The 15,979-nt window shown below is 50.0% G+C and overlaps 2 protein-coding genes across 3 annotated transcripts; both read left to right on the top strand.

Annotated features, from left to right (window-relative positions):
• The first annotated feature begins 2,772 nt into the window (after positions 1-2,772).
• On the top strand, positions 2,773-7,997 carry Lcn6 (lipocalin 6). Of its 2 annotated transcripts, none has more exons than XM_021156983.1 (7): positions 2,773-2,895; positions 3,069-3,208; positions 6,424-6,494; positions 7,101-7,211; positions 7,331-7,432; positions 7,646-7,671; positions 7,848-7,997. In XM_021156983.1, the coding sequence occupies exons 1-7, from the start codon at positions 2,803-2,805 to the stop codon at positions 7,848-7,850; spliced, it is 546 nt and encodes a 181-aa protein (XP_021012642.1). In that variant the 5' UTR covers positions 2,773-2,802; the 3' UTR covers positions 7,851-7,997. The 2 variants fall into 2 exon arrangements, with proteins under 2 accessions (XP_021012642.1, XP_021012641.1); XM_021156982.1 differs by having other exon boundaries at positions 2,803-2,895; positions 7,566-7,671.
• Positions 7,998-9,147: 1,150 nt separating this feature from the next.
• On the top strand, positions 9,148-12,506 carry Lcn10 (lipocalin 10). Its single transcript, XM_021156933.1, has 6 exons — positions 9,148-9,309; positions 9,953-10,092; positions 10,474-10,544; positions 10,741-10,848; positions 11,497-11,595; positions 11,981-12,506. The coding sequence occupies exons 1-6, from the start codon at positions 9,208-9,210 to the stop codon at positions 12,007-12,009; spliced, it is 549 nt and encodes a 182-aa protein (XP_021012592.1). The 5' UTR covers positions 9,148-9,207; the 3' UTR covers positions 12,010-12,506.
• The last annotated feature ends 3,473 nt before the right edge of the window (positions 12,507-15,979 follow it).

The raw sequence follows: 15,979 nt of genomic DNA on the forward strand, positions 1-15,979 counted from the left end.
AAAGGCTCATCTTGCCTTATTTGTCCTAAACTTTTTGCAAACTNATATTAAAGGTCAGTCTGCAGCGGATCGCCACTGGCACCCAGTTACTTCTAATTCTTATCCATTGGTAAAATGGAAGGGTCCGCATCCGGTTCTAATCTGGGGAAGGGGCTCGGTTTGTGTTTTTTCAAGAGATAAAGATAGAGCACGGTGGCTACCAGAGAGATTAATTAGTCAGATGAACACACATTCCAAATCTTCTTATAAGTATCACCTTGAGAACTAAAATTCCTCTTTTGCTTAAAATTCAGCTAGAAACTAAAGCTCCTAAAAAAGCTGTTTTCCTGCTACTCTCTGAGCCGGCTCAGGGAGTGGCACTGTTAGAAGGTGTGGCCTTGTTGGAGTAGGTGTGTGTTACTATGGGCATGGGCTTTAAGACCCTCATCCTAGTTATCTGGAAGCTACTCTTCTCCTAGCAGCCTTCAGATGAAGATGTAGAACTCTCAGCTCCTCCTGCACCATGCTTGCCTAGATGCTGCCATGCTCCCACCTTGATGATAATGGGCTGAACCTCTGAGCCTGTAAGCTAGCCCCAATTCCCCAATTAAATGTTCTCCTTATAAGAGTTGCCTTGGTCATGGTGTCTGTTCATAGAAGTAAAACCTTAACTAAGTCTGTCTCTGTCTCTTTCTCTGTCTCTCTGACTCTCTCTCTTTCTCTGTTTTTTGTTTTTTGTTTTTTGTTTTGTTTTGTTTTTTGATTTTTCGAGATAGGGTTTCTCTGTGTAGCCCTGGCTGTCCTGGAACTCACTCTGTAGACCAGGCTGGTTTCGAACTCAGAAATCCACCTGCCTCTGACTCCCAAGTGCTGGGATTAAATCTCTCTGGTTTTTTAAGACAGGGTTTCTCCATGTAGTCTTGGCTGCCCTGGACCTCTGTAGACCAGGCTGGTCTCAGGTCTCAACTCAGATCAGCCTGCTTCTGCCTCCTGAGAGATGGGATTGACTGTGTGCCATTTTGCTGCCTGGCAACGCATTTCATGGCTACTGTGGCTGCAGTTTCCTTTAGGGCATAACTTTTGTAAGATGGTGAAGAAATTCAGTTACAGTGATCCACCCTGTCCCAAATTCTCCCACAGATACCTACCTACCCCACTTTTTATGGTCTCTGAGAACTTGCAAAGACGTCTTCTTTGCCTTTGTACCATCCTCAGAGCTGTGTTTAGTCTGCCTGGGAGGATCCAGGCAGTGTCATAGCTTGCTTTTCCTGTCTATTTTTTTCTGCTGCTTCTTATTTGGTTGCATATATGTTCTAGCTGGAAAATGTGTTTAAAAATAACTGACAGGAGCCAGGCAGTGGTAGCACATGCCTTTAATCTCAGTACTTGGGAGGTAAAGACAGGCGAATCTCTGAGTTTGAGGTCAACTGGTCTACATAGTGAGTTCTAGGACAGTCAGGGCTTCACAGAGAAACTCTGTCTCAAAAAACAAACAAACAAACAAACAAACAAAAGACAGCATTGAGTTGAAGATTAGGGTGGGAATTTTGGAATAATTATCTTCCTAATTTTTCCTAATACAAAAGACTTTGTATTTTTCTTCTATCAGGAGTCTAGGAGGTTAGCAATCAGGAGCCATCCTAACCCAGGATCAAGGCTTGGCACTGGGTTACTGAGCGAAACAGAACAAGTAGCTGACATTTTCACAAGTTCTGATTTATTCCTGTTCTCCTTTATCGGAGGAGTCTGTCCCCAGCAGGGACTTGGAGCTTTATTAGATCTCTTTTTCTACAGAGAATCAAGCCACGGACACATTGTACCCACATGTTCCCACGTCTGGCTTGGAGTGAGGCTCGAGATGCTAGGGATGGGTGTGTGGAGGTAAAATGTAAGTTTCAGTTTGCTCTGTGGTGGGCGCTGAGTGTCCACAATCTTGTTGCTCTGCAGAAGAACTCAGAACATCTTGATAAAGATTGAGTGAATAAATGAGCAAATCTCAGGAAGTGTGAGGCTAAGGTCTTGGCTGGAGGCAGAATTCCCTACCACTTCCCCAACCCCTCTAGGATGGTGGGCCAGATACATTACACCTACAACTTCTGCTCTCAGCAGCTCTGATGATCAGATGGTGGGTGGTCCAGGCTGCAGACTGCTTCTGAGGCGCCTGAGGGTCTGGCCCTTAGGTAGTTTTGACCTAGCCAGAGATACGTGGAGAATGGACATATCCAGACATGGAAACAGAGTGAACAGAGCAGTCTGACTGCAGGGCTGGCTGCTGGAGCCAGTGGAAGGACACAGGCCATCAAAGCACAAGGTTGTGAGGGCCAGTGTGGGCAATGATGGAGGCTTATAAAAGTCTTAGAGGCAGCCTTTTATGTATTTAATGACTGGGACAAAAGATGTCTGAGATAGCAGTTTCTGGACAGACAACTTGAACTTGACCAGCCAGAACTTGGACTTGACCTGCTTGGTCAAGGACAGCACTCTGACCTACTTGGCCTGCTGGTGAAGAACAGACTCGCCCGGGGAGAAGGTGGCTAGCTATTCCTAAACTTTCTAGGGAAAGAAGGTGTGGACAGACATGAATTTGGCACTGTACTATTGATTAGAACAGGCTCCTGGGTTTCTCTCATCTCTGCCATTGATTGAACTGGGCACCAAGGCCACCACAGTTTAACAGCACCCTCCTCCACCCTGAGTAATTTGGCTTTGAGAAAGATTGGGATAATGTCAAGGCAGGTAGTGACCACCCACACCAAGGCACTCAGAGATATAAGCTGTTTCCTGGTTGGAGGCATCCTGTAGTGTGCCTGTTCCTCTGGGAGAATGAAGGTGATCCTTCTGACTGCCGCTCTTCTTGCTTTGGTCTCTATTCCCTGGTTGCAGGCAGTGTGGCTGGGAAGGCTGGACCCTAAGCAGGTAATGGCTTTCTGGGCAGCAGGTCCTAGGGCCAGGCCCCACCTTTGAGGCCACAAAGCTTTTGACTCCCCAGGAGTCAGTATGTAAAAGTGTGGATGGAGGGAGTTGGAGTTGTGCGACAGAGGGAGCTTTGAGGGAGTACAGCTAGGTGTCTTAGCTGATGCTTCCTCTAGCTCCTCGGGCCCTGGTATGTCCTGGCTGTGGCCTCCCGTGCAAAGGACTTCATGGTGGAGAAGGACATGAAGAATGTGGAAGGTGTCGTGGTGACTCTTACTCCAGATAACAAATTGAGAGTTGAATCCTCTCGGCATGGGTGAGTTGGTAATCCCTGTGCTAAGGTTCCGCAGCAGGAGCACTGTCCCCGGAGGGAGGGGCTGCAGGGGTTGTCTACTTGGCTGCTCCTGGATGCATGGCAGGCACCCCATGTTCCTCACCCTGCTGTGCTCTCCAGAGCAGGTTTCCTGTCCCCCTGGGCTCCCAGGCCACTCTCTTCTTTCCCCTGACTCCCTAGAGTGGTATGCTCTCTGCTTCTGTGGCACTTCCTCTTACTGGACTCTGGCTCATTCACCTTTTGCCAGCCTCTTGAATCTGTGTCCCTGGCCTCTATACTCCTTTGTTCTCAATGGCTTGGCTGGCCCTGGTCTGCATTGCAGCCCCTCTGTGAGTCTTCTGGAGCCTGTGGAAGTTGGTTCATGCATTTGGTCCTCAGGGCCACCTGGTTGGTCATAAAATCAATCTCTTCAGGAAGGTGGTCATCAAGGCTTATGCCAGTGGCCTGTGGGGTCAAGCTGTCCTTGTCTAGTGGAGTAACACATACAGCAAGCCCTGGGGAACCTGGTAGGGGTGGTGGGGAAGTGGTATCTCTCTCTGTGCCTATCTCTGTTTCTTCATCTCTGTCTCTCTCTGTCGCTGTCTGCCTGTCTCTTTCTCTTTGAGACAGTTTCTCTGCATAGCCCTGACTGTCCTGGAATTTGTTCTGTAGAACAAATATTCTCTACTGATGGCTCTGAATGGCCTTGGACTCAGAGGTATACTTCCCTCTGCCTTCCTAGTGCTGGGATTTCAGGCATTTGCCACCACTGCCAGGCTAGGCTCAATGCCTCTTAAATGTGGCTCAATTGGTCTGGCAGGCTGGCTGCTCAGTGAGGACCTGAGACCCCGAGGCAGCCTGGAGCTCAGAGAAAGCCTTTTTCTCCTCCTGAGTAGTCCCCTAAGTCTGCTTGAGAAGGGGATGGCAGGGCCACTTTCACCCACAGGTCTGGGAGGACACGGAGAAGCAGGGGTAGAGAGGTCTCAGCTAAGGTGTGTCTTCAGTGTAGCTTTTATAAGCACCAGACCACATATCTGGCCAAGCTGCTCAACAACAAGTGGGTGGGTGGGTTCCTGTGAGGCCAGCAGAACAAAACATACTTATAGGTATCTGGGCAGTCTTGGGCCTGTGCAGGGTGGAATGGGTCTCAGGAGAGTCCTCTATTCTATTAGTCTTTGTTTGTTGTTCTTTGAAATGTATTAGGAAGTTAATAACTGGAGTCCATAAAGGCAGGCATCTGAGTTTGTTTCTTCCACCTTGTTTTGGTCAGCCAGTTTTGGCCAGCCAGGGCTTTTGTTTTGTGACTCCTACTTTGTAGAGTACTTTGTCACCCTGTGTCACAGTGACCACTCTTGTCTCCTGCACCACCATCTTCCCAAATGGAAAGTTTGTCTCCAGGAGGCAGCCTTTCATCACCATGGCAAAATACCCAAGATAAACAATGTATAAGGATGGAAGGTTTACATAGGCCCATGAGTTCAAAGGTTCCAGTCCTTGGTTACCACTGACCCTGTTGCCTTGAGACTATGGTAGCTTAGTACATACGGAAGAGGCAGCTCACTTCATGGTGCTAGGAGGGAAAGAGAGAAGAAGAGAAGAAAGAAGAGGAAGAAGGGAAGGAAGAGAGTCATCTCAAATTCTCCTTTAAGGACACATCTCCAGTGACCAAACTTCCTCCCACCAGGCTCTACTTGTTGCCTCCAGTACTGGCAGAAGCATCCAGTTTACACAAGGCTATGGGGACAGTCCAGATCTCTACCCTAACATCCAGTCCTACTGGATCTTCATTCCCTTCCCAGCCAACGAAACATCCTCTATGCTTTCTGTCTCCCATCCAAGGACTGGAGACCCCTGAGAAATCTCCCTACAGAACCTGTCCAGCTGTAATTGGTGGGCCTATGCCTCTGCCTCCCCATGCTAGGAGTGAAGGTGTAGATGGCTTACCACCCAGCACATGTATCCCTGATACAAGGAGCTTAAATATGTATAGGCCTTCTATGCGTCCTTCCTAGTGAGCTCCCTTTAAATATTCTGCATATTTGTTTCTCTACAATGTTTCTTACTTGTTTTTGGGAAAGGGGATTTTAAGCAATTAATTAGTCTGTGATAAAAATTAGTTACAGTCGGGCGTGGTGGGGCACGCCTTTAATCCCAGCACTCGGGAGGCAGAGGCAGGCGGATTTCTGAGTTCGAGGCCAGCCTGGTCTACAAAGTGAGTTTCAGGACAGCCAGGGCTATACAGAGAAACCCTGTCTCGAAAAACCAAAAAAAAAAAAAAAAAAAAAATAGTTACAAATAAATTTCCCACTTTGATTTTTTGATGTTGGGGGTCTTTTTCAAAATATTTTATGTGTGTGAACATTTTGCCTGCCTGCATGCCTGTACCATGTGCATGCCTGGTGCCCAAACAGGTCAGAAAAGATCATTAGATCCCATGGTATTGAAGTTACAAATGGTTGTAAGCCATCATGAGAGTATTGGGAACTGAAACTGTGCCTTCTGCAAAGACCAGCAAGTGAGTGCTCTTAACTGCTGAGCTCTTTCTCCAGGCCTGAGGGAAACCCTTTTCTTTTATTAAATGTTTTTTTTTTGCACTGGATGCATGCCAGCCTCTGCTTTTGAGGGTTCTATGTGCCATGATATAGGGAGGGCCTCCTTTCTCTTTCTGATATTCCTAGAATTTGGCCTGGGCTAGAAACGTGAGGTACACTCAGGCTGCTGTGTAGCCTCACACTACATGTTTGGGTAAATTTTCTTTGTTTTAAGTTTTCTACTCTGTCCCTTGATCTCTCTGCTTACCTGGCTGTTGCTGGGGTTTCAGGCATGCCTCCCTCCGTGTCTGCTGCAGCAGCACGTGCGGCTGGCTCCTCCTTCAGAATTTCCTCAGCGTCTCCCACTGCAGGTCTTGCCCCAGCCATCTGTGAAACCACTTGTTATGCCCAGTAGACCTTCTTGTGCTTTTCCTGTGGTTTCTCACCTCAGAGTCTGACACCATGGGGGATTCTGGATAGTGGCTTGTCACCTGAACTGCAGGCTGATGTCTCTCGAGTCCTCAGCACCTGACAGTGTGGGTCCCTTGGGAAATAAAGGGAATGGCTAGTGCTTCTCAGACCCTAGGGTGGGGTTTCTGGGTAACCTGGGCGCCACGAAAGAGAGGAGGCCTTCCCCACTGCTGGGCCAGGTATGACTCTGAGAGGCCCTTCTCACATCCTTCCTAGGCCAGGCGGATGTCATCAGAGCACCGTGGAGCTGCTGAAGCAAGAGTCCCGATGGGTGTTTGAGAATCCCTGTGAGTCTGACGCTCCTGGGTCCTGACCATCAGATCCCCAGCAAGGCCAGCCCCTCTGTGGATTCTCACACTGCAGTTGACAGGGCCAGGCCTGATGGAAAGGAGGTCACTCTGCTCCAGAGCCCTTGGCACAGCTCTGTGGGCAGCTAAAGGATCCAGCAGTCAGGACCTTGGGGTCAATCCTCAGTGGGAAAGAGGCCCCTGAATAGAGGTCTTGAGACCTGAATTCCCCATCCCTGTGTGTTTAGATACCTGGGGGGGTCCTAGCCTCGATTTCTGGGCTCTTTTGTGGGTTCAGAAGGAAGGGTACCTGGTTAGTAGTGTTCTTCCCCCAATAGGATAGGACTCGGGGAGGGTGACCTACTTGGTCTTTAGTCACCCCAGGCTGAGTGGGACAAGCACTCCATTGGTCAACTAGCAACCAACAACTGCTTCTTGCTGGCACAATGTAGAGGCCACGGACCTGGGGACAGAGCCTGAGACCTCTGCTGAGGTTGGATAAGGTCTTATCTGTTTCCATCTTAATGGCCAACCCCAGTTTTACACCTGGTTGGCACGATGGTCCTACTTTCCTTGCTACCCCTAGATCTTCCATTTCCTTTCTAGCTCTGGGGATATTGGATTATCGGGTACTGGGCACTAACTTCAAAGACTACGCTGTCGTCTTCACACAGCTGGAATTTGGGGATGAGGTCTTCAACACAGTGTCGCTGTACAGTAAGTGGGGTCTGGCAAGATTGCTCACCCTGAGGTTGGCTAGGGATTGGGGTAAAGAAAAGGGCAGGGGTCACAGCCACACTCTGGTCGCCTCTCAGAGGCTGCTCCTTCCTGCCCAGGTCGGACAGAGATGGCTAGCCACGAAGCCATGCAGCTATTCACCAAATGGAGCCAGGGGCTGGGCTTCTTGTCTCAACAGCAGGCTCAGCTGCAGAAGGACCGTGAGTGTTGCTAGTATGGGCCTCGGAGAAACACAGGAAGCTCTGGTGCACATAAGGGCTGACCAGGGTGGTGGTAGCACATCTCCTGTTTTCCTTGATTTGTGCCTTGTCACAGTCAGGCCTGTCTGGACAGTTTCCTCAAAAGAGGCTTGTGGGTGGGATCCTGGGAGCTGCTACAGCCCTATTCTCACAACTGGCTTGCTTCTTCTACAGTCACTTGTGCACACAAGATCCTCCAGGTAGGCCACCTTTCTGTGCATCACTCTCGGCTCCCTGGGGAGTAGGAGAAGGCTGGGGCTCTGGGTGGACCATCTTCAAAGCCTGTGTAGCCCATGGTTCTGCCCCTAGAAAGGTGACGGGAGGTGGGGACAAAGTCTATCACAAGCTCAATCCCAACACCTACCCTGGTTTTCAGTGAGTGCCACACCTTGGATATAGCACCACAGCATCCTGGCATCCTGGTGGAGGTGGGCAGGCACTGTCTTTGCACAGTGGCTGGTGGAACTGGTTAGCTGTTCTCCTAGGCTCTTGCTTGGGTTCAAAATAAAATGATTTCACAAGTAAACCTGCCACAACGTGTCTTCTCTGGGGCTGGGGTGATCCCTGTGCTGTGAAAGAGGACATCGCTAGCCAGAGACAAAAGAATTTGAAGAATTCCTTTGCTAGAATTCTTGAGCCTGAAGACAGGGCAGGTGGTTTTTCACTGGGGGTGGGGGTGGGGGGCAAAATATAGCCCCTGGAATGGCAGAGGCTGAGGTGCCTGGCTAGGCAAGAGCTGTTGAATAGGTCAGGACATTATTGAGGCAGCCACTGGACTATGAGACTTCAACCATCCATGCCTTCTGAGCAGAAAGGCAACTGAGTGCTGCACAGTAGGAGAACACAGATGGCATCTACCTAGTGGGTTGGCATCCACAGGCTGCCTAGCGGGAAGACGCAGAATGCACAGTTGGTCTAGTGGGGAGGTCAGTATCCACGAGCTTCCTAGCAGGGAGGTACAGCCAGGGCTCTAGCTCTTCTTTTCCTGCCCATGGCTTTAGCTGCTTGCTGGGAGTGGGCATGGGGGTGATGGCGGTGGCATGGAACTCTCAATGGCGGTGGCATGGAACTCTCAAAGGCTTGAGTCTGTGGGCCCTCATTCCAAATGGGATATCAGGTCTGGAAATGGTGGAATGATGTCATCTACTAGAAAGTAACACATGTGGGTAGGGTGGGGTAAGGGGGTCAAAGATTGTGCACACATGAGTGAACCTCCCCATCTCTTCCCTGCCCTGAAGAGCATCAGTATCCCCTCAGACTCTATATATAGCCTTGGGAAGGGAGTCCCAAAGCTTATGCCTAGCTGCTACTGCTTCCCTCCCTGCTGTTCTGTGTGCATAAATGCCCAAGAAGCTCATCTCAGACACTCTAGGCTTCTGCCTTTCACCTAGGTTATGAGAGTCCCAAGGCACCAGGGGTAGGTGAGGCCTTCCAGGCTGCAGTAGTATGCAGGTGTGTGTACTTCTAGCCCTTCAGTAGTGAGGGATATGAGGAGCAGCCTCCATATGGCTTCTGAGAATTGAGGTGTCCATCTTCAGGGGCCTCCCAGGCAGCCAATGTCTGCTGCAGCCAAAAATGGCCTGGCTGAAGTTCTCAGAAGGAGTGGCACAGCCTGAAGCCACACCTGCCCACCTCCTCCCCACCCATCGAAGAAGCCTGAGCCTGAGGACCCACCCACACTACAACAGGGCAGATACAGTGAGATACAGGTTTAAACTGACCTGCCAGGGCTAAGGATGAAGTTAGAGATGGCCCTAGCCATAGCTCTAGCCCTGGCTGTGGTGTCCTGGACACAGGAGTTTTTCCCTAAGGAGGCCCAGACTCTCAACTGGAGCAAGGTGAGCCACACACCCCTTGGTATCTTTATTAGGTGCTAGGGTTAAAGACTGCAAGGACCAACTCTAGCTATGAGACCATTTGAGGTAATGTCCCCAGCAAGAGGGCAGAGCATGGTAGCTGTTGAGACCGTCCAAGTTGGTTACCTATTCTCTCCCACCGTGGCCCCAGCCCTGGGACCCTTCACAGACACCTCTACAAAGGAGCTGAGGCTGTAAGAGGAGCAGCAGAGCCAAGCACTAGATGTGTCCTGAAGCAGGACTGTGGGCATAGTGGCTAGCCTCAGTGTGAATAGCATGCATAGTCACGGAGTTATTAGGAGCAAGGGATTTGCCACAGGGACGAGCTGGTGGCTAGCGGCTCAGGGGCAAATGGAAGGACTGAGTACTTGTGTCACAGGGAGGCCAAGAGGGAAGGGGCCTCTGAGGTGGGTAGGGTGGACCCAGCCCAGGCTTCAGCCTCTGGGGTATCTGACCAGCCAAGCACCGGCTCCTCTTCAGTCTAGTCAGGGACAGGGTAGAACTCCCCTGTAGATACAGATGAGGTCTGGGTCTTGGGAAAGAATCACTTGGGCTCTCTGTCTGGGAGCTTGGACAGGCATCATGGTGTAGCAGCTCACACTATCCTTCCCCCATGCCTCGACAGTTTTCAGGCTTCTGGTACATTATTGCCATCGCCACAGACACCCAGGGGTTCCTACCAGCTAGAGACAAGAGGAAGCTGGGGGCATCTGTGGTCAAGGTGCACAAAACAGGCCAGCTCAGGGTGGTCATCGCCTTCAGCAGGTGAGCGGGTGTGATGTGGGAGTGGTCCTGGTACACCTTTGCAGGTTAGCCAGGGAAGCGGAAACTGTGGAGTTCTGAGAGGAGATAGATAGTCTTGTTAGATGCTTCCACTACCTCTTTGTCCCCTAAAACCCAAGGAGTGATTTGGGGAGAAATAGTGAGTGGAAGGGAGAGGGAGTTGGGAGTAAATCTCTCAGCTCTGGGCAGGCCTTTGCCCAAATGAGAAGATTCTCCTCCAGACTGGCCACCTTGCCTCTCCACCTCCCATCCCCAGGATCTAAGGACAAAAGGCAAGTAGACTGGGGTAAGTTGGCTGTAGAAGGTGGCAGCCAGTGGTTAAGAAGAGCCCTCTGGCTGCAGCTCATAGTATCTGTCCTCCAGGCCTCGGGGCTGCCAGTCCAGGGAGGTGACTCTGAAGAAGGACAGGAAGAGACCTGTGTTCAGGAATACCCGTGAGTAGGATGTCTGCGCCACAGAAATAAGCAGGTTGGCCAGACACCCAGGGTGGGTGAGCAGGCTGGCCATGGTCCCAGAGCTGCCTGAATTCCTTTGAATGGCCTGGCCTGGGAAGTGAGGTCAGTGCGGGCTCTGTCCTGTGGGTGGGCACGGATGGGCAGGCCTCGGTGACCACTGGCACTTCTCTTGAAGTCAAGGGAGTAAAGGGCTTCCATGTGCTGTCCACGGACTACACGTACGGCCTGGTATACCTCCGCCTGGGGCGTGCAGGCAGCAACTACAAGAGCCTGCTCCTTTTCAGTGAGTACCGTGTGTAGAATCATCTTTGGGTGTCAGAGGCATGATGAGTGCTCGGGGACCAGAGATGTAGAGGTGGGGGAGGGTGAAGGGAAGACAAGGCTGGCAGGTAAGGCTGGCTAACCCAGTGGGGGATGGTTGGTGAAGGGTGGTCTGAAAGGGGCTGTAGAAGTGGAGCTTGCTGTGAGTAGGGCTGGAGGTGGTGGCAGTGGGATAAGTCGACTGGAGACCCTCACCAGGAGGGGTCTAGATGCAGGAGCTGCAGTATGAGACAGCCTATGTATGAGTGTTGGGGTGCTGCCTAAGAGGAGGTAGGGATGTGGAGTGTGAGTTCCGAGCTCTGGGAAATGGAGCGTTAGGATTGGGTGGCTGGGTCCGACGGACAAGGGAGTGTTAAGGAAAGTACTACGGAGGGTAGATGGAGGTGACATGATGGGAAGGAGGGCACAAGCCTGGGCTACAGAGGGGAATCTGTGGAAAGGGCAGAGCAGAGGAGTGTTTAGCAGGCAGTGGGCTTGGCTGTGCCCAGGGATGGGCTACAGTAGACTGTAGGAACAGAACGACAGTGAGAGGGAGCACGGAAGATCAGGATGCAGCCCTCCAAGTGTCATCCGGGGACCCCTGCTGCATCAATTTTGTCTCCAACTGCAGACAGACAGAATATCTCTAGCTTCCTGAGTCTGCGAGAATTTCTGGACACATGTCATATTCTGCAGCTCACCAAAGAGGCCACCATCCTTCCGAAAGACGGTACCACATAGCCTCAGGCTTTCATTCTCTTGCTCTCCTTCTGTCCCACAAGACAGCTGGTCCATCCAGGAGCGGTGTGTGCATGTGCATGTGTGTGCGCGCGCGTGGTATGCGTGTGTGTAGCCATGTGTCTGCAAAATCAGCTGTGAAGGTGCCCAAATATCTTCATTCCTGGCTGAACCTGTATGCTTCCTGCCAGCATTGGGTGTACAGAGTCCCACGCAAACAGTGATGGTTCCTAGAGCATATAAACTATCGACACTCAGAATGGAAGCTACACACCTTTACCCTCTTTAGAATCCAGGGCAATGGGGGCCAGGATCCTCATGTGGACTCAGGACAGGGTGGTAGCCAGGCCTCTTAGCCCCTCTGTCTTTGCCCACAGATTCCTGTGCACACACGATCCTGCCTTGACAGCCAGCCTCCTGCTTAGCCCTTTGGCTTGAGAGTCCTCCAGACCCTGGACATTCAGTGGCTATCTGGCTGCAGAGATCCTGAGCCGTGGTTGCTGCCTTTGTATCTTCCAATCCCAGAAAACTTCCTCTGGGCTGTGCTCATGGCTTTCTCTTCCATCTACCTGCCCTGCAGGTTCCTGGACTTCACTGGAGGCTGAGTCACACCATCACTTCACCCTGGGGAGGTCAACACTGACTTCAGCCTCACTCTGCTCCCATTTCCTTCTTTTATTTTAAAAAGGCTTTCTTTATTTTGTGGCCTAGAGATGACTTAGTTGTTAGAGAGTGTATTGCTGAGGACTGAATTCAGTCCCCAGCACCCATATTGTGTGGCTCACGACTGCCTGTAACTCCAGCTAAAGGGGATCCAAAAGCCTCTTCTGACCTTTGTGGGCACTGCACACACATGTACAATCTGCCACACATACATAAAAATAAAAATAAAAATCTTTTGAAAGTTTTCATTTTCATATGTATTTTTTTGTTTATTTTTGTTTTGTGTGAGGCCCCACCATGTAGTCCTGCTGGTTTGGAACTCACTACTTAGCGGGGTGGTAGTGGCTCAGGCTTTAATCCCAGCACTTGGGAGGCAGAGGCAGGCAGATTTCTGTGAGTCCAAGGCCAGACTGGTCTACAGAGTGATTTTGAAGATAGCCAGGGCTGCATAGAAAGATTCTGTCTCAAAAAACCAAAGCCCATACCAAACCAAACCAAACCAAACCAAACCAAACCTCACTATGTAGACAAGGCTAGCCTCAAATGTATAGCAATCTGCTTACCTCTGCCTCCCTAGTGCTGGAATTAAAGATGTGTTCCACATGCCAAGTGCTGTCATATCATTATGCTCTGCTCTTATTCACCCCTCCTCATCTTGTTTTCCAGCCCTCCCCTCCACTGGTCCCCACTTTTTGCTTTCAAGCTATGTATATTCCTATATTCCACAACCTGGATCTCTCTCTTTCTCTCTCTCTCTCTCTCTCTCTCTCTCTCTCTCTCTCTCTCTCTCTCTCTCTCTCTCTCTCTCTCTCTCTCTCTCTCTCTCTCTCTTTCTCTCTCTCTCTCCCTCCCTCAAATTTTGAGAGTGTCAGATCCTCTGGTACAGGAGTTACAGACAGACAGACAGACAGACAGACAGACAGACAGACAGTTGTGAACTGTCATGTGGGTGTTGGGAATTGAACCTGGGTCCTCTGGAAGACCAGGCAGTCCTCTTAACCCCTCAGCCATCTCTCCAGCCCCTGTCGATCACTTACATTTTCATGGTCTCCTAGTCTCATCACACACACACACACACACACACACACACACACACACACAAACACACCTTGGGGCTGGGGAAATGGCTTACTGGTTAGGAGCACTTGCTGCTCTTCCAGAGGACTCAATTCAATTCCCAGAAGCCATGTTGGGTGTCTCACAGCTTCAGGTACCTTCTGGCCACAAGGAGAACTGCACATACACATGCACACATACAAACTTACACTAGATAATACAAATCAGAAAAAAAATCTAAACTCTGCTTATGAGGGCCAAGATGCTGTATTCTCTTTCTGGTTTGGTTTATTCAGCCTAATACAATAATCTCTACTTCCATTTATTTTGCTGCAAATGTCACTATTTCATTCTTGTTTATGACTGAATAAAATTTTATTGTGTGTATGTGTCCCACATTTGTGTACACATGCCATATTTCCTCTGTCGGTTCATCTCGATGGCATCTAAACGGGGCCTGTATCTTGGCTACTGCAAATGGCGCAGCAATCAACAGAGCTACGCGCGCTGCTGTGGTGTGCAGACTTAGAGGCCTTCAGGTATGTCTCCAGGAGATCCCAGATGGTAGTTCTGTTTTCTGTGTTTAAGAATCTCCATGCTGACTTCCACAGTGGCCGTGGCCACTCTTCTTTATTCCCTGACCACTCAACCATGTTCAACTACATGGAGCAGGGACAGCAGGAGCCCCTCATCTGGGGACCTCTGGAACCAGCTCGCCTGGTTGCTGGGATAGCTCTCAGCTTTTCATATTACCATCATGACCAACGTCACTTGCTTTTCCCCAACATGGGTTTCTCCTCCAGTCCCTCCTCAGGCTTCCTGCACCAGAGAAACTCCACCGCAGGAGCTGAGCTGTGTGTTGTAGCTGTATTGCACTTTGAACCTACCATGTGGGTAAAAGATCCCAACAGTGCTGGCCCACAGACGTCTCTCCTTTCGAGATGTGGGTCTTAGGATAGGACTAAGGTCATAAGCCTTTTCTTTACTGAGCAGTCTCCTCTCCCTCTCCCTCTCCCTCTCCCTCTCCCTCTCCCTCTCCCTCTCCCTCTCCCTCTCCCTCTCCCTCTCCCTCTCCCTCTCCTTCTAATATTGGCACATAGAATGAGCAAAATTGCAGCAAGAACCAGTTCTGCAGTCCAGGAAGTTCTCAGATGTGTCTCTAGGCCTTGCTGCCTACATCCAAAGACCATAGTGATGTTCTGATGAGCACATGGCCAGTTGTTTTTTCCTAATGATTGAGTGTTTGCTGTCTGGACTTTGTGAGTAGTCTTTACACACAGTTAAATCACATGGTGCTTGCTCTTTTCAAATCTTCCACTGAGGTGTTGCAGAACGGAGCTGCATTTGCGGTTAGTCTGATCCTAATGCTTAACATGATGGTTCTCATTGACCATCCTGTCACCTGGGGCATGAAGAGGTTTCCACACTCTGCAGTATGAATCCATCCAATGGGCCCCAAGGCTTGATCTGCTGGCTGCTTCTTCGCTAGTGGTCGGGTTTGCTTAAACAGTTTTGGCAGAAGTATCAATGGTGGGTGATCATGTCCTTTGTGATGTGACCAATCATGTCAAATGACACAGGATTCTGTTTGTGCTATCTACAGTTTTTATTAGGTGGCTCTCATGTAAGACACTTGCCTGCTGTGTTCTTCAGTTCATTACTGTATGTGTGCTGTTTACCGGCCTTTTGGGTCCAGGACAATTACACGTGGCTGGAGCACAGGATGGCCTTCTGGTGGGAGATTAGAGGGGCTCATTAGGAGAAAGCCCATCCCATCGTTCAAGCATGGCAGGCCTTGATGATCAGAGACAGTCATGGTTTTAGAGCTTTATTGTAGAAAGGCAGAGAGAAAGAGAGAAGGTAAAAAGAGAGAGGCCGGCCATGGCCATGTGGAGAGAGGGGGGAGGGGAGAGAGAGAGGGAGGGCTAGAGAGTAAGAATGGTGAGAGCTTAAGAGAGTGAGGTGGGGGGGCAAGCAGTCCCTCTTATAGTGGGCTGAGCTACCTTGCTGTTGCCAGGTAACTGTGGGGAGGAACATACCTGGCTAAAGTCAGGTAACTGTGGGGGTGGAGTCTAGCCACAATGACAGAAGCTTAGAACATTGCCTGACTGAGTCACAGAATTATGGACAGGCACCTGATTCTGGGAATGTGGCTCACCTTTCCGTCCCTTGTAAATTTCTCTATTGGGTCACTGGAGCAAGCCCCATTCAACCAAAATAGGCTGCCTATCACAGTCCCACAATATAGAGGCTGTAGTAAAGATGTCATATTAGGAAATATAACCTTATGTACATTTAAAATTTTTATCAACCTATCTTGAGGATAATGATTATCAAGAGTTCCTATAAATCCTATTTGAGCAAGCAACCAATCCGTACTGTGCTGCTTCAGCCAAGTATTTTTTTTTGTCATTAAAAAAAATTTTTATCAGATATTTTCTTTATATACATTTCAAATTTCAAATGCTATCCTGAAAGTTCCCTATACCCTCCCCCACCCTGCCCTGCTCCCCTACCCACCCACTCCCACTTCTTGGCCCTGGCATTCCCCTGTACTGGGGCATACAAAGTTTGCAATACCAAGGGGCCTCTCTTCCCAGTGATGGCTGACTAGGCCATCTTCTGCTACATATGCAGCTAGAGACACGAGCTCTGGG

Source organism: Mus caroli, chromosome 2, assembly GCF_900094665.2.
Source record: "Mus caroli chromosome 2, CAROLI_EIJ_v1.1, whole genome shotgun sequence".
In the NCBI taxonomy this organism is placed as follows: Eukaryota; Metazoa; Chordata; class Mammalia; order Rodentia; family Muridae; genus Mus; species Mus caroli.